Genomic DNA, 21398 nt, shown 5'->3' on the forward strand with positions numbered 1-21398 from the left:
TGTGGACGTGAGCCTTCTCTGAAAGAGCGGAAGTAATGAGACTCCGAAGGCCACGGAGTTACGAGGCGAATCACAAGAAAAGCCACAGATGACGATTCAACATTGGTATAGTTGTGACTGATGAAAGACAAAAGTGACAAATTGTTGAAATACCCCCCACGACTTCAGCAACAACAAGAGGATGTGAAGAAGAGAGAGTCAGCAAAAGGCGGAGGTCGGTTGCTGGGACCTGGGCTGATGGGGCCGATGACGATAGGTGGAGAGCGCTAAAGGAAGTGGCAGTGAAGGCGAAGCGGGTGTGAGATCGAAGGATTGAGGTTGTTGATAACAATTATTTAGGACGGCCAGGATGGTACAGGGTAAATGAGTGGACTGTTGCATGAAGCAAAATGATAATACTGGAATATGACCATTGCATGATGTTGTCACGATTCTTGCCTGGAGGAAATGCACAGGGCACGTGACCCGGTGCCTGGAGATGGATTCTCCAAAACGCACCAGATTAAGAACGGAAGATTGGAGAAAGCAACGGAAAGAGATGGAGTCCGCCATCGTCCAGAACTCGGGCCATCGGATTATTCTCCAGCATCTCTTGAACCCATATAGCGATCATGGTTAAAATCGAAGCGTTTGCGGTCGAGCAGGTATGAATCCTTCCATCTTATTGATTTCATTTCCCCGCATTGCTTCATGAGGTCGTTTGTTCTGTGCTGACCCCGCTCCTGACAACCATAGTGGATGGACGAGTATGAAACCACTGCCAAGTACAATACGGCAGAGACCTGCTGCGCATCGATTTCCGTGGACGATCTCAAGGACTTGTCTGAAGACAAATCCTCCAACCTACTAGATATTTCCTCCACCAAGCTCACGTATGGCTCAATCCGAGGCTCCGAACAGCTGCGAGGGACATTGGCCAATCTCTATTCGGTCAAGACTCCAACGCCATTGTCTTCCGACAATGTGTTGATTACGCCCGGCGCAATCCAAGCCAATTTCCTACTTTTATATAGTCTGATCGGACCTGGGGATCATGTCATCTGTCACTATCCGACATACCAGCAGCTCTACTCGGTACCTCAGTCACTCGGGGCCGAGGTGAGTCTCTGGAAGTCCAAGGAGGCTGACGGGTGGAAGTTGGATATCAATGAATTAAAACAGCTCATTCAACCGAACACCAAGCTCATCATTCTCAAGTATGTTGCTTTCCTCATTACTTGCACTCTTGTTATCAGTGTCTGACGCTTCTTTTCTCCCTCAGCAACCCTCAAAATCCTACAGGAGCTATTATTCCCCAAGCCACGTTAGAGGAAATCGTCGAGATTGCACGGGAATCGAATATTCTTATTCATTCAGACGAAGTCTATCGGCCTCTGTTCCATTCCATTAGCCCCATGGAGCCGGAGTTCCCGTCCTCTCTCCTGTCTCTCGGATACGAACGCACAATTGTGACGGGCTCAATGTCTAAAGCATATAGTCTGGCAGGTATCCGTGTTGGCTGGGTTGCCTCGCGCGATCGGTCCGTCATTGAAGCGTGTGCCGCTGCTCGACACTATACAACCATCTCTGTTGGTCAGATTGACGATGCCATTGCAAGCTATGCGCTTTCTCCATACTGCATTCACAGTTTGCTGAGACGAAATATTGATCTGGCAAAGAAAAACCTGGAAATTCTCGAAAAATTCATCGAATCCCACCGGTGGGCATGCGAATGGGTCAAACCCCGTGCAGGAACAACAGCGTTTGTGCGATTTACGAAGATGGGAAAACCTATAGATGATGTTGCATTCTGCAAGATACTTCTAGAGAAGACGGGTGTAATGTTTGTTCCAGGAAGTTTCTGTTTCGGAGGGGGGGAGGATTTCAAGGGCTATGTTCGCATCGGGTTTGTACCTGAGACAGAAGTATTGGAGAAGGGATTGGAAGCGCTGGCCTCGTTCATGGACGAGGAATATGAAGATGTGCCGTCGATAAAGAAGAAGTAATAGCATCCGTTTGCAGCTATATATTTTACCGATATTGGGTATCGTCATGTTGGCTTTGCTCCACCAGGAATAAATTCTGCGAAACTATTGCAGTGTTTTCAAATTGGACATCGGCGATTTACTCTAAAACTAGGCTTAATCCAAAGAATGTAAATACTTGATGGAATACTATGATGGTGTAGGACAGCCAAAAGTGGTTACACAGACTAGAGTGGCAAGCGGAGGTGGAGAAAGAAATCGATCATCCATCCAAAAACTTCAAAAACTGAACAATCATATTGCATGCAATTCGGATGTGATCATAAAATGCATTAGCGTTCACATCTTCGTCTCCAGTTTTTTTCTTTTTTGGTTCTCCCCAACATCCTCCCTCTTGCGTCTTTCCGCCAGTCCCGAAATTCCAGCTACGAACCGAGGCTCGTCAGTTTGTCGACTGCCCATATTTGGTCCCTGCGTCACCTCCCTCCATCGTCTTTAAATTGGTCCTACCTGGGGAATCTTTCCTTCTTTTTTCTTTCTTCTTCTCTCCTTTCTATTTTCATCATCACCCACCCATCCTTGCTGCAATATTTAAGCAACAACATCTGTTGTTTAGCTTAAGTCCGAACTCCTTACCGACCGACTGTCTGGAGCGAGGTGATCCACACCCCTCTGCTACAATGCTACCGTTGCCAGGTATGTAGACGGGAATAAGTCTGCGCATGCAGGATAATACCTGAGCTATTTTGTTCGAATGAAATGCTGATGAAATTCTCCGGTAGATGTCCCTCTGGGCGTCGCTGTTCCTGCCGCCGCGACCACATTGGCCTATCTGAACGCACGATGGTCGCTGTCTTATGATTGGAAAATTATTCAGGGCATTCTCAAGATTGCCTTAAAGTCTCGACTCGCGCTCAAAAGAGATCAACTCAATCTGTTCTACGTGCTGGAGAGTTACGCGCTAGGTTCCGCAACCGCAAACCACCCTTTTATCGTTTACAATGGCCGTACCTGGACGTATCACGAAACTTACGAGACAACACTTCGCTATGGCGCATGGTTTAAGAATGTCCATGGGGTTAAGCCGAAGGAAATTGTGGCTATGGACTTTATGAACTCTTCGACATTTATCTTCCTCGTGTTTGGTCTCTGGAGTATAGGCGCCGTGCCTGCCTTTATCAACTATAACCTGTCTGGAAAGCCTTTGACACACTCGGTGCGGACGTCGACAGCGAGATTGTTGATTGTGGATGAGGAAGTCCGCCAAAACTTTCCTGCCGAACAGATGGAAACCTTTGCTGCTTCTGACTTCCGTGATGGAGGTGGTTCAGTGGAGGTGGTCTTTTTCACACCCGATATTGAGAATCAGATCCTGCAAACAGCACCAACCCGACAGGATGATAAATTGCGTACTGGTGTGGTATTGAGTGATATGGCTTTGCTGATCTACACCAGTGGAACTACCGGTCTTCCCAAACCGGCCATTGTCAGCTGGAGGAAGTGTCTTTCGGGTGGTATGTTTGTCAATAATTGGTTGAAGGTCAGGCAAGAAGATCGGCTTTTCACTGTGAGTTTTCCTCTTTTGGACCTTTAAGAGTGAGACCTAACTTTGAGACAGTGTATGCCACTTTACCATTCATCTGCTGCTCTTCTGGGTCTAGTGAACTGCTTGATTGGTGGAGCGACATTAATTGTCGGCCGCAAGTTCTCCGCTAGGAATTTTATGAAAGAGGCGCGTGAGAACGATGCAACCATCGTCCAATATGTTGGGGAGACGATGCGATATCTCCTGGCTGCTCCGGCGGACATTGACCCCACCACGGGCGAGGACTTGGATAAGAAACATAGGGTGCGCGTGGCATTCGGAAACGGGTTGCGACCGGACATCTGGAATAAGGTTAAGGAGCGATTCAATATCCCCAGCATTGGAGAGTTCTATGCGGCCACGGAAGGTACATCTGGATCGTGGAACTTTTCGTCCAACGACTTCTCAGCGGGTGCCATTGGTCGGAACGGCATTGTCAGCAACTGGCTCTTGGGAAGAGGTCTTGCCATTGTTGAAGTCGATCATGAATCCCAACAGCCGTGGCGCGACCCCAAGACAGGGCTGTGCAAGGTGGTTCCCCGGGGCGATCCAGGCGAGCTGTTATATGCCATCGATGCACAAAACCCCACCGAGACCTTCCAGGGCTACTTCAAAAACCCCAAGGCTACCGAAGGCAAGATTATACGCGACGTGGTCAAGAAGGGCGATGCATTTTTCCGCACAGGGGACATGGTCCGATGGGACAATGAAGGCCGCTGGTACTTCTCTGACCGACTTGGTGACACTTTCCGGTGGAAGAGTGAGAATGTGTCGACCAGCGAGGTAGCTGAAGTGATGGGTGGACATCCTGATCTGCACGAGGCCAATGTGTATGGCGTGGCTCTGCCCAACCACGATGGACGCGCTGGATGCGCAGCCGTTGTCTTCAAGCACCAGATCGAAGCTGGCGACACCACCTCCGTCATTGAGCCGTCGAAGGAGACACTGGACAGCCTTGCAGCTCATGCTTTGAAAAACCTCCCCAGATTCGCCGCGCCGCTCTTTATCCGAGTTACACCAGAGATGCAGGCAACAGGAAACAACAAGCAACAGAAGCATGTGCTGCGGACGCAGGGAGTGGACCCGTCTCTCGTGGGCTCCACGGATAAGGTATACTGGCTCCAGGGAACCAAGTATGTGCCATTTGAGCAGAAGGACTGGGAGCGACTTCAGGGTGGACAGGTGAAGTTGTAGATTCTCATTCAGGCGGTGACCTATAATATTCAAGCGTGTAGATACCCTTCATTATTAAGTGATTATCATTGAATCATATATTTATATCTTCATTTCTGCGTCAGTTCCTAAATCCACTCCATCTTCCCTGTCTGGCATCAGACCATCCGATTCAATCCCCAGACAATCCAACATCCTCGCCATACTATTATCAACGGCCTCATTCAACCCTTTTAGTCTCTCACATAAATGCATGTAGTAGGGGAGACTTGATCACTAGCTGTTCCTGTCTAATCTCCATAACACATCAGGCAGGTGTACAATATGTGGGTGGCCTCAGGGGCGAAGGATATTCCCCAGGCTATGGTGCTTGGTGGACCCCTGGCTGCTAAATTTATGGGAGGAATGCCTCTCCCAGTGGGCGTGTCTAAGTCTAACCGAATCTTGTGATATTATCGACCTGAATAATAATAACAAATCATGTCATATTCTGGACAGCATCACTGCCACTTTACTATCTTCCAGGACATTCAGCGCTATCACCAATGATTATCCACCCATTACCACCACACAACTTGCCATCTCCACCGCCATGAGTAACAAGACACTATACGAGGTCAGTCTCATATCTAAGAAGAGGTAGAATAAAGCCATACACTCGTTCCCTCCTTACAAGAACTAAAACATGGTGTTGGTCAAAATGCCTCATTCAAGATGATTCTTTATACTTACTGGTTCGCACCGCCAATTTTACAACTTGCGCCATTGCATGTCTATTCGCCATCAGACACAGGAATTGATTAAAAGGGATATGGATCACATACACCGCAAAACGCCCATCCATTGGGACAAGCCCGTGCCTGTTTGATGCGGGAATTAGTTTGGTTTTGGGCGGGTGCAGCCATCGTCATGGCTGCGGTGGCCATAAAGAAGAGGATGAGGGGTTTCAAATGCATTGTACAGCTTGGGAAGGAGAGTAGTCTGCTTTGCAGGATCGGAATGATTGTATGTGTATATAGTCAGTGAGAAGAAAGGAAGAAAGAATGGTTTACTCTTTATATAACCCAAGGTGAGGCTCAAAACAGCTCAGGTGGTACATTCTATATATAAAAACCAGTGATACTTTTGACACTGCCAGGAAATGAGTACATGAGCACAATATACATGGATGATTGGGGGGGGGATGGTTTGCCTCGACTACAGACCTCGATAATGACTATCTTGGTGTCGCGGTGATGTGACAATAATCTGCTTGTCAGAGTCACAGTGGACTTGTCGTGTCGTAGGCAGAAGAGCCTCACCAAGAGGCTCCAGTGATAATATTTAGAGCCTTGTATATCTTCAAATATAGGCCGTGATAAAAGCTGACGTTGACTCTCCGCATATACGTACATGGGAGTACCTTGCCCACAAGTACCACTTGGCTAATTCATTCCGAAATATCTTACAAAAGACTGTCAGATTATAGAGCAAAGCATCCTATTGACTGATTTGCGCAACACCTATAAAGAGAGGGCTTATATTTTGCAGCCTCATGTATCCTCTTAGACCTGGTTTTGGTGGGATCTGGACTGTTAGTCATTCATAAGTAGCCTTACTGCTGTTACATCTGATTATCCTATATCCAGTATCATCATGGAAAGTCATGGTTCTTCCATACTCTGCCATAAAGTCTCATAATCTCATATACAGTCTGTCTTTGCGTAGTGACGGCTAAGTCGGTCAGTCAACTATTATGAGGTCCCTTGCCCGGACCTGGCAGAGACGGTATCCCTGCGATGGGGCCAAAGTGATGATTTTATGATATGAATTGTGTTAATGTGGATTATGTTTGCTGCTTGAAGTGTAAATGTACTTAGGGCTGTCATCGATTGTCTCCGAGGATAGGGTCTATGCCAACTATATGGCTAATACCCCAGAGCTCTATCAACCTTATTAGAAACTTCCTCCCTCTTCATCCACCTCTCCAGATTCCCCTTTAAGATCTTCAATCCACGCTCGTTATACTGCGTTGAACATCCCCCACAGTGCGGCGTGATAATCACATTCTTAACATTCCACAACTCATGGTCTGACGGTAATGGCTCAGGGTCTGTCTTATCCAGCGCCGCACCCCGAATCTTGCCGGTATGCAGCGCATCCAACAGCGCATCTGTGTTGATTACCTTACCCCGGGATGCATTACTCAGGAACGGCTTTTTCTTACTCAAGATGTCGAATTGCTCACGGCCGATCAAGCCCTTTGTGTCTTTGGTGATTGGGGCAGTAATGACGAGGAGATCAAGATCTGACGCGAGAAAAGTGTTCAGCTCATTCTTTTCGGCTGAGTACCATTTCGATGGGAGTTCGCCGTTGGGGTCGCCTGTTCCTGGCACAGTGAAGGTGTTGGCCTTTCGTGACACGGAGGTTGATCGGTCATGGTATGTGTAGGCGTAAACATCCATCCCAAGTGCTTTGGCGACGCGGGCACATTGTCGACCGACGGAGCCATAGCCGAGAAGGCCTCTATATATCGTCAGTATGTATTAAGCAAGGTGGAGTGGGAGACATACACTCTGAGACCGACTGCGTCCTCGGTGTCTTCGTCTGACTCGGGGTCCATCCATTTGTTCTCTTTTTGGTACTCCATGTATTGGGGGACTTTTTATTTAGCATGTGTTCTCCTCTGACAATCAAATTAAACTTACTGTGATGTTGAAAAGAAAGATAAGTCGAAAAGACCCATTCCGCCATTTGAGGTCTATCACATCACCATCAACAAATCTACCCTTAACAAAAAACAAGAAAACAAGAAGTAAAACATACCCATGAATCCCACTAGCCGTCGCAAACGTAATATCCGTCTTCTCATACAACGGCAATCCATGAATCTGATTACACCCCCCACTCAGCACCTGCACGAACCGCAGATTCGGCACCATTTCCGGCGTCGGGTACAGCTTCCTCGTGGCAAGAACGGTCACACTCTTCCAGACCTCTTCAGGGAGATCTGGGACTTCAGTATCCCAGATGCTGACTTGGTGGCATATGATGCGGAGGTTGGGGAGGGCTTGGGATACAGCTGAGATCCATGATTCGGGGGGAGTCCAGTGGATGATGACCAGGAGGGTGTCTTGGGTGGGTGTGACCATGGCTATTATGGTCAATTGGTGATTCCTGGGTTAATTGAAGGAATCGAGACCGTGTATCTTGAATTATTCTTCGGGTTGTCCTGCTCTGGAAAACGTGGGGTAGAAACTATTCAGCTCGCTTATACAAATCAGGTGACCTGTCTCGTATATAAATATTGAAGATCACTTCTATATAGACAGTCAATCAAATATAATGGGAGTGGCAACGGATGTGAATCAGAGTGCAGGTTACACACCTCCGATGAATGAGACTGAGACAAGTAATCTGCTTGCCCAGCCAGTTCCAGAGTATTTATCCTCTCTAGTATCTTGTATCCACATGCCTGTAGGCGATTCCCCAACTCAGCTGTACCCTGTTATTTCAAAATCTCAACATTGCCATTCCCCTCCAGCTCAGCCGTATGTATCGCCGACGCCATCTCAGGAGGAGGGGCCCATATTTCAGCCGGCCGAGCCATACCGGCCCCTGATAATTCATTCTTAAACTCGGGCCTTTGATCCCCCCAAGTCTGAGTCTGAGTCTGAGTCTGAGTGGGGGCAACACCTGAATTGCGAGCCCGTCGCCGTGTCCAAAATAGCAGCGCAGCAAGAATAATAATAAGTAGTCCTGCGAGTCCGACTCCGACGCCGATTCCCACTTTGGCACCCGTTGATAGACTCGCAGAGGTTTGTTCTTCTGTTGTACCAGCACTGGTATTTGTAGCGGTAGCGGAGAATGTTTGTGTCGAGGTTGGCGTCGCGGAAACAGAAGCAGGAGAGGAGGCAGAATCAGGACCTTTTCGGATTCGAATACCGTATGCGTTTATTCCACCACCCACGGCTGTTGTGCTTGTTTTCTGGCTGCCGGATGTGAAAAAGGTGACGGTGTACGTTGAGGTATCGGGAGTAGCGTGTGTGCAGAGTTCGGTGGAGTACCAGGGCCAGCCTGTTTCTGTCTGGCAGGCATAGGAACTAGTGAATAAGTATCATAACTGGTATTCACTTGAGAAAAGTATGCGTACCTCGGACAACAAGTGGAGAAGGTCTCTGATGCAGTGCCGTTGGCTGTATGCGAACGCGCGACAGTATGCCCCGATGGACAGACACCGGGAGAGTAGTAAAAGGACGTTGCAGGGTCGGTCGTGAAGCCAGACGGATTGCAATTGAGGTCGAGGCTAGGTCCAAGGCGCCCAAAGTCGCAAAGGCTCGTTCCACATTTCCAATTGGAGGCTACATATGGGTATATATCCGTAGTGCAGTAGGAAGGAGGAGTAAATGTGGTGGTGAGAGCGCCCAGATTGACGGACATGACGAAGAGAGATTGGATTGAGATTCAAAATCCAGCTGGGGGGAGTGGCGAGATATAAGCGAACTCCCCTGGTGAATGAGTATCACCATCACAAGGCTAAGCGCTGCATCTGCAGGGTATATAGCCGCCGAACCCCCATTTAGCGTGATGTGCTTCTCGATTTTTTATTATCTGGTAAAACATTTAAAGGTTTGATTATTCTAGTCATATGTATTAATCTATATTATAAATACTCTACTTCTGCTTTAGAATATCCCTGGCCCTGTTGCACGAATACTATTCAAGGCTTCTAGATAACCTCCCCTCAAGCTTTCTTTTCTTATTTAGAGCGCTCAGCCCTATGAATACGAGTAAATTAATTTACCCCTAGTGTGGCTGTTCAGCTAATATTACATAGAGCAATTCTATAGTCCTAGGTAGAATGCTAGTAGGTATTCTTTTGTGTATCCCCTGCACTTGTGCCATATAAGCTCATATCATATGCAGGGTACCTATATTAGCCTTATTTCATCAGCCAATGACGTTTGAGTTTTCTGCTACATCAGCAGGAGTCCAAGGCTTCGCCGGTACTGCGCGAAGGCATCTAGAAAAGTGCTGCCGGCGGCGTAGTTGGCCTGGCACGAGTACCCTTGGTGTCCCACTAGAGAGCTAAAAAGAAGGAAGAAATCTAGCTGGTGATGCTCGAATACGTGATGAAGGTTCCACGTTCCTGTAACCTTGGGCATTGTGGCTGCCTTCCAATCTTCAAGAGTCATCTGCAATAGAGCTCGATCCTAGAAAAGAGATTAGACGGAGGCTGACGCGAGAGAAGCTGATACGAGTATTCACCTGTAACACCATTGACAAGTGCAACACTCCAGAAATAGGCCGCGGGCGACAGTCTACTGCTATTCTAACGTCCGCGATATCTGCCACAGTTCCTGTTACTAGATTCACGGTGCATCCCTGGGAATTGAGCCCACAGAAGAGGTCTTGACTCCGGGCAGAACTGTCAGCAGAACTCTCAGCAGAGTGAAGGAGATAGACCAAATATTGGGCCAGCCCCATTTTCCACCGTCCAGGTAGAAATGGCTCGACCAAAACCGCCAAGTCCACCGACAAGCAGATAGGAAGATTCGCTGCAGAAGAGAGGGGGCCCTGAATTGACTGCTAGACTGGTGGTTAATTGTTTGGAATCTTCCGGCATCCGGATCACAATCTTGCCAACATGCTGTCCACTCTGCATGTATCTGAAGGCCTTTTTAACGTCTACTGCTTGGAAAAGGTTGACTGGCTGGATGGGCCTCAGTCGGCCTTTGTGGAGAAGGTTCATGGCTTGCTCGAGATAACTGACAGGCAGTCAGCTCTTAGCACATTCCCGGATATCTCGTGCGGAGCTCCTACCTAAGGATCTTCTGTGGCCTGGTTTTTAACCAACGGTATCAGATCAACACCAAAGAAAGCATGGTTTGCACCAAAATCGTCATGCTGAGCATTCCGTAGTCTAGAAACTCATCGAGGACCTGAACTCGATGTGAGACTCTAGACAAAAGCAATGTGCAGATCGCATCATCAGCCACCAGAGCTTCTGGGACAGCGGTCGAATATCCTTCTATCTACCGGTGAAAGTAGACACGGAGGAGACGAAAAAGAGATGAGGGTGCTGGGGCGACTGCAGGGAGAAATCGATCAGACTGCGTACGCCTCGGATTTCGTGTGCTGGAAGACCTCGAGGCAGCAGCCAGTTCACCTCCCATACATTATGCACGATGGTGTCCACCTGATGGAGTAGTGTCCTGTATGTGCAGTGCGGTATGCCCAGGTTTTCTTTTGCCAGGTCGATCTGGAGGAACTCGGCCTTTGCAGGCAGGGGATCTGACAGTAAGCCCTTTTGCCTGAAAGAGTCTGTCTGTTTTGATTTGCCATTTTTTGGATCGATTCAGACAGAAGACGCATGAAATAGAATCATCCTGTAGCAGCGAAGATGGAATATATGAGCCCAAGGTGCCTGTAGAGCCGGTGAGAATAACATGACTGCTGCTGCTGGCATCAGACTGGGTATTTGGTTGTGAAGATTTGCAGTAAAAGAGTGAATCAGATCATCAATTTGCATGTTTATGACTGTCGAAAAGATAGACCAAAGAGAAGATAGACGAATAGAGAAGATTGAAATGGAAGAATGAATCTCTACTTATATATACATCCTGATTACTAAGAAAATGCATAAAAAGAAGCGTGATTCTCATTGGTTATTCTACCAGCAATAAATAAGAAAATGTCCATATAATTATGTAGGTAGTATTTATGCAAATGTAGAGGCAGCTGAAAAGACAGACTCAATTCTGCCAGTAGGATGCTCTCCATAAACCCCTTTAATATGATAACCTTGTTGTGAAACGACGGGTGTGCCATATAATAGGGCTAGACTATATGGTGCGGTGTTATTGACCAGGGTATAGGAATGACCGACTGGCATTATTCAATTCAATTTCTGATGACAAACTAATAAAGATCTTGTTTAAGTTGCTAGCCATTGTAAATTATATGAAGAGAAAGATATAATATGATGAGGTTCTAGAAGCCTGTAGAAAAGGGGGATCGCCAACGCCCCGCGGATGTTGACGTGCAGATCAGAGGGGCAATTCGAGTGAAAGGGCTGGATGCATTTAGTCTGTAAAAACGAGAAAAACACGGTCCAGCCAGACTGTCAGTGCTTTGGTAGATATAGCCTCGCTGCCCGTGTCTCTGAATTCTGCATTTCTTCCATCTTCATTCACTCAGTCACTCGTTATCTTTACCCTTTACCTTTAACCTAGTCATTCATTACTCTTCCTGCGGTGACATTTGCTTGTTCCTACTGCATCTTCCACATTTAAAACTGAAAAAAATATATTAACCAATTCTACTCTTCTTTACTGTTCTCTACTGTTATTCGCATTGATCTGTATGGTGGATCCATCTCATACTGGAGGACAGACTGCAGCACCCGCTGTGGTTATGCCAATACTGAGCAGCGACGAACCCCGAGTTGTCCTGCAAGATACTCATCCACATCCGGATCCCTTCGCTTCTCCTGGTCGCCGTCTCACGCCTCGTCCAACGTTCCTGGAAAATGTCGTCAATCCCTCACCTTCACCCACGCCGCGGCGAAGGAATTCCAGCGAACTAGTGCGCTATTTTGTATGTCCTGGATTTTCCCTCGAATAGGACAAAGCTAACTCACACTCCCTCCAGCACGGTCCTCGTGATTTGGATAAGCACTCGAAATGGCCCATCTTCTTCCGAATGCATGGCAGCGTGCTGCCCAAGCTCATTGTCCCCCTGGTTTTTGTCGCCCTTTGGTCTACCGTCGTCACGGTGGTTTGCAAATATGTATACAATCGTGAGTCTCTCAACCCAGTGTCTTTCAAATGATTCCGTCTAATATCTCATGGCAGTCGGCATCGACAACATCCTCCTTACCGTGACCGGACTCGTCGTTGGTTTGTCGCTATCATTCCAAAGCTCCACGGGCTATGAAAGATGGGCGGATGGTCGAAAATACTGGGCCCTGCTCCAACAGTCGTCTCGCAACCTGGCCCGTACCATCTGGATCAGCATTTCCGAACGAGAGGGCGATTTAGAAAAAGAAGACCTGCTGGAAAAACTGACCGCACTGAATCTGATTCTAGCATTTGCCATTGCCCTCAAACACAAGCTGCGTTTTGAGCCAGATGTCGGCTACGATGACCTCGCTGGTCTAGTGGGTCATCTCGATACATTTGCCAAAGAAGCCCACGACAACACGCGCCTGGCTCCTCCGAGAAAGTCAACCTGGAAATCCATTGGAGAATATCTGTCACTGTCTGTTGCCGAGTCGAATCCTCGGAAGCTCATCAAGCGGGCAAAGAAGCCCTTGGGCCACCTGCCGCTGGAGATTCTGAACCATCTGTCAGTCTACATCAACCAGTGTATTGGCAACAATACCCTCGGTGTCAATGTGTACCAAACACAAGCTAGTATGTTCCCTATTCTGTTTCCATGAGGCCATGCTGACGGTTGCAGTAAACTGCTTGTCCTCTCTGACCGAAGTCATGACTGGTACTGAACGTGTTCTGGATACCCCTCTGCCGGCAGCTTATACCATCTCAATCGCCCAAATTACCTGGATTTATGTTCTTGTTCTCCCCTTTCAGCTCTACGCGACTCTCTCCTGGGTATCTATTCCGGGATCAATTGGTACGCCCCCACTGAATGATACATACAATCCTTGGAATTAATATAGAAAAACAGCTGCTGCATATGTTATCCTCGGTATCGCCGCGATCGGTCGTGAGATCGAAAACCCTTTTGGTGACGACGTCAACGATCTGCCCCTCGATACCTATTGCCGCAACATCGCCCAAGAGCTGGATATCATCACCGCATCGCCACCGCCTAAAGTCGAAGACTTCACTACCCACGAGGACAACCTACCGCTCTATCCACTCAGTACGGATGGGTACCCTGGATGGAAGGACAGGAGCGTCCAAGAGATCCGAGCGGCGCTCAGAGCAAAGGTTATCGCCAACACATCGCCTCTGGGTGGCCCTAGCCGGAGCAATTTAACTTTTAATACAGATCCAAGCATGAGTAGCAAGCAGTCTCTGTTTGGCTACGCGTGAGCAAAGCCTAGATTGAAAGTCCTGTTGAAGTTTGATTCAACTTGGACATTGCACTGCGTCTGTTTAGTTTTCATCTTTTATCGTTGTTTACATCGAGTTATTTTACAGTTATTCCTTGGAGACGGATCCGCCACTCTTTACTATACTTAACATTTCCTTTGTCAGACTTGTTATTGTTTACTGTTGTTTTTGCTGTTGCTGGGATTCTTACCATTGCTCTTATACTCAGATTGTGATTTCCATTCAGCTGCTGCTGCTGCTGCTGCTGCTGCTGCTGCTGCTGTTGTTGTTGTTGTTGTTGTTGTTGTTGTTGTTGTTGTTGTTGTTGTTGTTGTTTTGTTGATTGAAACCGTGACTTATTGGCTGTTGGCTATCATTAAAGAGGTTCGAAAAGAAACAAAAAAAGAAGAAGAGAAGAGAGAAAAGAGAAAATATAAGAAAAAAATATACATGTGGTGGATTCAAATAATACTTCTTTTCCTTTCTATAAAATCCGGTTCCGCTTAAGAATGACCCGGTTCCGCTGTAGTGAATAACGTTCGAGGTCATCTGGATAACCTCCCCTCGACTTCCCCCTTACACTCTGATAATAATCTCTCGTCTTCTATATTCCCCTTGTTTGCTTGGAGCCACTCAGCCCTATGGATACAAGCAAAGCCAGTAATTCAATTCTGAACCTCTATGACGTGAAAGAAGGGTCACGATGGGCCAACATCATCCTAGACCCTTCCCAACCTATGATAGAGCAAAAGAGGGAAGAAGGTAAGCTGAACTTCAGTCTCAGTCCTCTCACTTGTTAAATCCCAAACTAACAGATTACTCACTTTAACACCGACCTACAGCCCTATCTACCGAAGGACCACTACGCCTGAAACCATTCCCGGGCACCAAATGGCCCATAGGGCACGGTGATCGTATCGTCGAATTTGAATCACTTCTTAAAGATGAGCGTTTTGCCAGTAACTACAAAAACATCAGAGCTGCAATTGAGCATCATGCTTTTTTTGAGCCGGAGTTGATATGTCCTCATGAGAGACTGTTTTTCGCCGATGGTCAGCGTGTTGATACCATAGATATGAACAGTAGACCCCCGTTTTGGGAAGAGGTGCGTTATGTCTGTGTTACTAATATATGGTTTGTTTCTGACAGATGAATAGGGTCCTCCGATAAATATGTACTGAATGCCTGGTTTTCTCTCCAGTTGACAGCCTCTTTATGCCTATTCCATGACTAATAGAAAAGCTTTCTTGCTGGCCGACATGTCCATATTGCATGGGCTTAGATTCCCCTGATGAAGAAGTATAATAATCCGTATAAATAGATATAGTACAGTATTTAAGTAGGTATTAGCTTTCAACTACCCTTTTGATAAGCTATTAATTCAGTACTGAATTAGATGTCGGGTAAAAAGAACAGTATTTTATACAGCCCTCCTTCCATCCGCTGCACGTAGCCTATTTTTTCCCTTCCCTTTCCCATGTGTACCCCGTGACGCCATTTTTCTTTCCTCTCTCCTGAGAATCATCCATCCAGTTTTCTCATCCTGTTGGTATGCAGTCAACCCCTATAACCATTGACCAATGCTCACCATCATCTAAAACAAGTTCGTCGCCAAAATCCAATAGCACCTCAACCTTGCGTACTACATAGGACTGCTCCAAAGAGGGTGCGGGCTCACATTGTCGACCCCCTTCCCCCGCAATGGGGATATCGAAAGAAGACTTGGGGAAGATAGTGAAAGAGAGTGTTTAAAAAGCGCTTGAAAAAGAGCTCACAGGTGGACCAGCCACCCTCGCCAAAAAGGCGCAATCTAAGTCTAGACCGCAGCCACGAAGGCAATCGACTATAAGCAAATGGATAGACAAAGTGCTCGTATAGTCACTGTCAAGGAAGATACGAAAGAAAGGACAGAATACTCCCCTGTGTAGTCTTTTTCTGTTTGAGGTTTTTTGTTCTAGATACTATTTTACTCTGCAATGAACAGTCTTGGACACTCCGTAGGGTAAGATATAGTCAATACAAGGGTATTGGTAGTTGCTGTATAGTAGATAGTCATCAGCCGGCTTCGTAGCACAGATCTGCTTAAGCGAGTATCATATTCTGTACAGGTTCCTAGAAGTACAGTAGCCTTGGGGTAAGAGAGCAATATAATCACAGACGAAACAAAGAACCAGAAGAAGAACCAACGACAGGCTACTCTACCTTGACTGATGCCTGGAGGATTGGTATGAGATGGTGGTGATGATATTACAAAATTAGGCAGCGTGTGGTTGACTTGAGCTTCGTCGCATCTACAACTCTTTTCTCCACAGATCACATCTTCATTTCCATCAGATTCATTTCTATCTATCAAAATGATTCCCCTAAATCTCACCAACTGAATGGAGCTGATCCTCCTCTGCCCCCGTACACGCTCCACCCGAAGGATAACAGCCTCAGCGTTCTGAATCTAGCCAGTGCCTCAGCCCGGACCACCAAAGCCCACCGGAAATACGAAGCCTTATCATACAATTGTTACTGATTCGCGGAGGCGAGCTATATAACAGTTCGAAAGACTTGGAAGTGCGAGGAAAAAACATGGCCGTACAGCAACTTGCGTCACACGCTCCCTGCTGACGAAGTTGCCATTTGGCCTCCCTGGCTTATTATTTGGCACCTTTTGGCCAAGGTAAGATTCTTTTATATGCTTCGCGAAGGAATATTGAGTAACAGGATTGCAGAAACGGAGAGACGATGCAGCACGGGAATTCGAAGAACAAAGATCAGGTGGCACAACCATCTCTGCTGGAGTTCCATCGGGCTTTGAGTTGAGTCTGCGCGAGATTTATACCAATGCGACCCGGTTGGAAGCGGATGACGACACTGCTGCTTGGGAGATCATAGGGGCATGTTCTCTTTTCCAGTCATTGAATTTATCTAATGCTTTACTATAGGAAGAGGTGGACACCCTGGTGAAAAAGGATATCAAGAATGAGGATACCGCCTGCAAGTTGGAAGACCCCCAGAAGCTGGTATGTGATATGGCCTCGGTGGGAGATAGCAGTGCTAACAAACACAGATTGAGGATCTGCATATTCAGGAAGCATACGAGGCTGTCACCCAGGACAGCGAGAGTGCCAAATACATCGAGGTGTTTGACAAGTCCGGTGACCAGAAGCAGGAAGAGCCACAGAACCAGATCGAAGATGTGACTGACGATGGAAAGGCTGTTATATCCAAGGATGACCAGCTCAAGACGCAGACTATTCTCAAAGTGCTGGTTGGACGGTGGTTGCTGGAGTCTGAGAAGGAAGCCGATGCTTGATATGTCAGATACTATAGCCGTTCATCTGTTCAGAGTCCTAGAGAGAAACCTGTAGAACAATCCTTAGTCTGATTACGTTATGCGTATCTACAAGTGATATATTCACCTAGGGCTAGACTGTAGAATGCCCTCGAACCATCTAAGATAAGTTGAGCACTGCATGATGAGCTGAAACCTCAGCTGCGGCTGAGGTCACCCACCCCACTCTACTCTACATCAAAGCACCTGCGGTATAGAGAAGCAAAAGCTCCATTTATTTGACTTTCTTGCTGAATTGTCAAGCCATGCAACCAGAAGGCGGAAAGTACCTTTGGCTATCACTCTATCGCAAATCACCCAGAGTGGGCCTGAAGACCTTGTACAAGCCTGGCGCTCTTCACACCAAAGCGCCAAAAGCAGGGCTATTCTGGACGCAACTCCAAGGTACCATCTGGCTATGGCGTGTCATTGGTCGATGCAAGTTGTGCGACGTGACTGTAAGCGCTGATCGTCCGATCAGATTGGGTCTTTTCTTACGTGACTGTTGACTGTTTACACCCGGTCAGAACTATGACACAACCACACATTTAGCGAATGGTAGGAAGCCATCTCCTTGATATTGATCGTTGAATATTCAATTGGAATTAGACAAGTGGGCTTGTATTCGAGACGGTAATGTTAAGAGAGCTGAGCTGAATCTCAGCTATGACGTGTCTGGTGGGGGCCCTGAGGGGTATACGGAGTACACTATATTATGCAGGATAGTTGCATACGCGGGGTTCCGCCTTCAGGTGGCTTGATTTATGAGAGCTGAACCTCTGAAAATCACTCCGATCACCACAATTCAGTTACCTCATAGCTGAGATGACGTCGAATGCCTCTTCCCAAAGGTAGGCAACTTCAGCTCGTGGGTCCCATCTTTCAGCTCGGCGTTCAGCGCGTGGGTCGACCTCGAGGACCCGCCTGTTCGATTGGACTGCAGCAACCGGGATAGGAGGCAAGCGAGCTGATGGGCTGCCTCACCTTGTGCAGGAAGTTGCCAATGGCAGAGCTGGAGAACCTGGATCGCAAGATAGAAAGGAGGCCGTCTTCCCTTCCTCAGACCATCACACCTCAGCAATCCAATTCCCAAGCAATCTTATCCAACCACCCTTTCCATCCTCCTTCAATATGTCTGAGACTCACAACACCCTCGGTAACGATGAGTGGCTCCTCACGGGCCAAAGCCTGTGGAGTGAGAACGGCGTCTACGAGCTCAGAATGCAGGAGGACGGCAAGATTGTCTCCTACGAGAACGGCAACCCAACCTGGCAGAACTCCAGAGAGCAGCGTGACGACGTGAAGGGGGTCCGTATGCAGGCTGACGGCAACCTGGTTATCTAGTAGGTTCCCTATATCTGTCTTATATACAGAGAGCCGGATAGCTAACAATGTGCAGCACCCATGACGACGAAGCTGTCTGGCACTCCAACACTGCCCCCAAGAACGATGTGTTCCTCATCATCCAGAACGACGGCAACCTCGTTCTGTACGAGGGCAACCCCGTCTGGGCCACTTCGACTACTCCCTCTGCTTAAGAAGTATCCGTGGAAGACGACGTGATGATCATGGGATAAGGGCAGTGAGGTTGACAAACTGTATATAAATGTCTATCTGAGCCACTCGTCGATGAATAAATGAGAATATGGCATAGACCGCCCTATTATTTGTAGCATCTACCTTTAGAATCCTGAATACAAAGACATAAACTTGTACTGTCTCACCTAGGCTTATTTTCATCCAATAGGATAGGATTTCTGACGTGGCTGTGAGTACCCTCATTGCTCTTATAAAATTGTCTCCAGCCTACTGATGCAGCCACTAGTATAGAATCAGATTCAACAACATAGTAGTAGACACCGCTTACTACTATACTCGTTAACTTATGGTACTCCTTTCGAGGTTTTGAGGAAGCCAATTTGAATACAGAATCATGAGCTAATATCATTGTATCAAGCCATCTGGTATGCTAATCTGGAAACACCACAAAGATGACGCTTTACAAGAAAGCTAAACCGCTTGATCCTCTTCTTTCAGACTTCCCAGAAACATCTGCAAATGAGCCGTTCCATCCTCTTCCATTTCCAACTCAGGAATCTTGTCCCATTTCTTTTTCAGAGCTTCAATAGCGTCCCACTGCTTATACTTGCGCAAAAAGTAATACACACTCCGGTACGCACTCTCCAATGACCCTACAATCCACGCATGGTGCGTACTCGACGCCTCCCCCGCCATGTGGAATTTGCAATCTGCCGCTGGCCGAGTGAGATGCGAGTAATACTGCTTGAACTGGCCCGGTCCAAACAAGGCAAACGCCCCCGTGGCGCTCGGATCGTCAGCCCAGGAAAAGGCGTGGTGGGAGTCGTATTCGGCTCGCAGATCATCGATGGAAGTTATTTTATCATTGCGGTGCAGCTGCAAGAGGTTGTACAGGATTAACTGCATCAGTTCGGAATCGACCTTTTTCTGTACACCGTCTTCGTTGCGGACGAGGGCAGCAATGCGCGAGGCATCCTGGGCCCAGGTGTACGAGACAAGCAGGACGGCGGACGAGGTGGGGTCATCCTTGATATTGTACGATGGATAGACACAGGTGCGCAAGGGCAGGTCGGTTGAGGCGATGCCTCCCTCGGTAATCCCGCACTTGGTCCTCCACCAGGGGGTCTTGAACTTGATGGCCACCTTGACTGAATGATCGTAGTGCAGACATCGGATTGCGTCCTTTTGCACATGGTCCAGCTCCAACCCGGTCAGGTCCATGCGTTGCAGACAGCCCAGCGGAGTCGTGTTGAAGACGGTGGCATACCCCGTGGTCTTTTTTGGGTCGTCGCTGCACCGGACGAAGACATTGTTCACTTTATCTTCGGCGTGACGGTCCAGTGAGATGGCATCAACTCGTTTATTCAGTTGAATCTTCCCCTCGCCGATCTCTTTTTTCATCTTGTCCGTCAGAAGTGAGGTTCCCCCCTCGATGCATACCCAGCTATATTTGATATCATTATCTCCACGATTTTTTCCATCTTCATCGCCATAGTCAAAGTCGAGCGCGTCAAATACACTCTCGCTAAAGCCCTGGTCAAACAGACCACTCGAAGTGTTCATCGTCTCCATCCACTGGATCGAGGCCAAGTCGTATCCTGCAGGCGGTTTGAGGCTTTTGCCCCGTTGCTTCAAATATTCACGGGTACTGTACTCATCAACCGTCTGCAGCAATTTCAAGCCTTCTTTCCAATCTGCTTTCAACGCCTTTTTGTACGGTTCGAAAACACCTTCATTCCCCCCCTTTTTCCCATTCAGGATCTCATCAACCCTATCCACAACATCATTCGGCACGTTTCCCTTGTTTGTCACGCTGACACGGAACGGGTCAGTCGGCTTGTTAGGATTGTTTGGGTCGGGGATGATGGTATAGTCGTTGAAGCGTTGGGGGCATCCTTTTCCTTGGAGAAAGTACTCTCGCTGAGGAACCTTCATCTTCTTGAACAGCTCAAATGTGCGCTTCATGATGGGGATATTCGGAAACCTCATGGCCCCGATGTCGTAGTAATCGTGTTCCTTATCGGAAAATTTCTGGGTGTAGACGCGCCCTCCAACACGTTCGCCCCTCTCGAGGATAGTGTAGGATACATTCTTGATTTTGAGACTATCGAGGATGAGAGCAATGTACAAACCCGTTATGCCCGCTCCGATAATACACAGCTTATAAGGTTTTTCGAGCGGTTCCGTCTTAAGCTCGCCCTTCTTTCTCTTGTCGAGATCTGGATCGATCGGGAGATCGTGGGGGTCCACCGGCTCTGATAAAAAGTTTCCTGGCACAAGTGAGCTCAGGCTTTCGGGGGCCTGGGGCTTCGCATATGTGGCCAAGCTTTCGAGGTTTTGGGACTTCGCGGACGTCTTGAGGTTCTCGATAATAGTATTGAGCTCCACAGAGACGTCATCGCGAATGAGTGTCTTAGCCCGTTTGGCACGATAGTCGATGAATTCAGCGGGGTATCCGGCAGGTTTTGTGGCCATTGTGCTGATGAATGATGGATGATGGATGAGAGGGTTGATCCAGCATGGTTGCTGATAACTTTGGGCATACTTATATTCACAGATACTCTTCACATTTTCCAGGCAGCGAATCGCATAAATGCCTCATAGAGCAGTTCGAAATGTCATAATGCATAAATTAAATGTAGATCAATTGGGCAGTTCTACAGATGTGCTGGATGCTGGCGGTACAAAAGTACCAAATCTCCGAGCACACCTGCATATTGGCAGTCCCCCGCACATACCGCGAGAGTCCAGACTTGACAGTGTATGTGCGTTAT

The 21398-nt window shown here is 47.6% G+C and overlaps 8 protein-coding genes across 8 annotated transcripts; 3 read left to right on the forward strand and 5 right to left on the reverse strand.

Annotated features, from left to right (window-relative positions):
- Window positions 1–611: 611 nt before the first annotated feature.
- ASPWEDRAFT_51626 (putative long-chain fatty acid transporter) lies at window positions 612–4743 on the forward strand (the record flags this gene model as incomplete). The annotated part of the gene is made up of 6 exons (XM_040837626.1): window positions 612–644; window positions 736–1196; window positions 1262–1981; window positions 2581–2585; window positions 2747–3531; window positions 3583–4743. 6 exons carry the CDS (start codon window positions 612–614, stop codon window positions 4741–4743), a joined length of 3165 nt encoding a protein of 1054 aa, XP_040689303.1.
- Window positions 4744–6629: 1886 nt separating this feature from the next.
- Window positions 6630–7853, reverse strand: ASPWEDRAFT_28246 (D-isomer specific 2-hydroxyacid dehydrogenase family protein; the record flags this gene model as incomplete). Its single annotated transcript, XM_040833113.1, has 4 exons — window positions 6630–7227; window positions 7275–7362; window positions 7410–7462; window positions 7528–7853. The coding sequence occupies 4 exons, from the start codon at window positions 7851–7853 to the stop codon at window positions 6630–6632; spliced, it is 1065 nt and encodes a 354-aa protein (XP_040689304.1).
- A 356-nt stretch (window positions 7854–8209) lies between these two features.
- Window positions 8210–9141, reverse strand: ASPWEDRAFT_28247 (uncharacterized protein; the record flags this gene model as incomplete). Its single annotated transcript, XM_040833114.1, has 2 exons — window positions 8210–8804; window positions 8855–9141. The coding sequence occupies 2 exons, from the start codon at window positions 9139–9141 to the stop codon at window positions 8210–8212; spliced, it is 882 nt and encodes a 293-aa protein (XP_040689305.1).
- Window positions 9142–9594: 453 nt separating this feature from the next.
- On the reverse strand, window positions 9595–10404 carry ASPWEDRAFT_518357 (beta-ketoacyl reductase). The gene is made up of 2 exons (XM_040837661.1): window positions 9970–10404; window positions 9595–9914 (listed from the first exon to the last, which is right to left on the reverse strand). The coding sequence occupies exons 1-2, from the start codon at window positions 10186–10188 to the stop codon at window positions 9678–9680; spliced, it is 456 nt and encodes a 151-aa protein (XP_040689306.1). The 5' UTR covers window positions 10189–10404; the 3' UTR covers window positions 9595–9677.
- Window positions 10405–10985: 581 nt separating this feature from the next.
- Window positions 10986–11265, reverse strand: ASPWEDRAFT_518355 (uncharacterized protein). Its single transcript, XM_040837660.1, has one exon. The coding sequence runs from the start codon at window positions 11231–11233 to the stop codon at window positions 11060–11062; it is 174 nt and encodes a 57-aa protein (XP_040689307.1). The 5' UTR covers window positions 11234–11265; the 3' UTR covers window positions 10986–11059.
- Window positions 11266–12117: 852 nt separating this feature from the next.
- ASPWEDRAFT_110758 (bestrophin family protein) lies at window positions 12118–13763 on the forward strand (the record flags this gene model as incomplete). Its single annotated transcript, XM_040828204.1, has 5 exons — window positions 12118–12300; window positions 12355–12502; window positions 12558–13118; window positions 13165–13338; window positions 13393–13763. 5 exons carry the CDS (start codon window positions 12118–12120, stop codon window positions 13761–13763), a joined length of 1437 nt encoding a protein of 478 aa, XP_040689308.1.
- A 4453-nt stretch (window positions 13764–18216) lies between these two features.
- Window positions 18217–18623, forward strand: ASPWEDRAFT_28252 (uncharacterized protein; the record flags this gene model as incomplete). Its single annotated transcript, XM_040833115.1, has 2 exons — window positions 18217–18428; window positions 18485–18623. 2 exons carry the CDS (start codon window positions 18217–18219, stop codon window positions 18621–18623), a joined length of 351 nt encoding a protein of 116 aa, XP_040689309.1.
- Window positions 18624–19017: 394 nt separating this feature from the next.
- On the reverse strand, window positions 19018–21149 carry ASPWEDRAFT_40864 (flavin monoamine oxidase family protein). The gene has a single exon (XM_040835415.1). It carries the CDS (start codon window positions 21097–21099, stop codon window positions 19096–19098), a length of 2004 nt encoding a protein of 667 aa, XP_040689310.1. The 5' UTR covers window positions 21100–21149; the 3' UTR covers window positions 19018–19095.
- Window positions 21150–21398: the final 249 nt, after the last annotated feature.

Source organism: Aspergillus wentii (genome assembly GCF_001890725.1).
Source record: "Aspergillus wentii DTO 134E9 unplaced genomic scaffold ASPWEscaffold_4, whole genome shotgun sequence".
Taxonomy (NCBI): domain Eukaryota; kingdom Fungi; phylum Ascomycota; class Eurotiomycetes; order Eurotiales; family Aspergillaceae; genus Aspergillus; species Aspergillus wentii.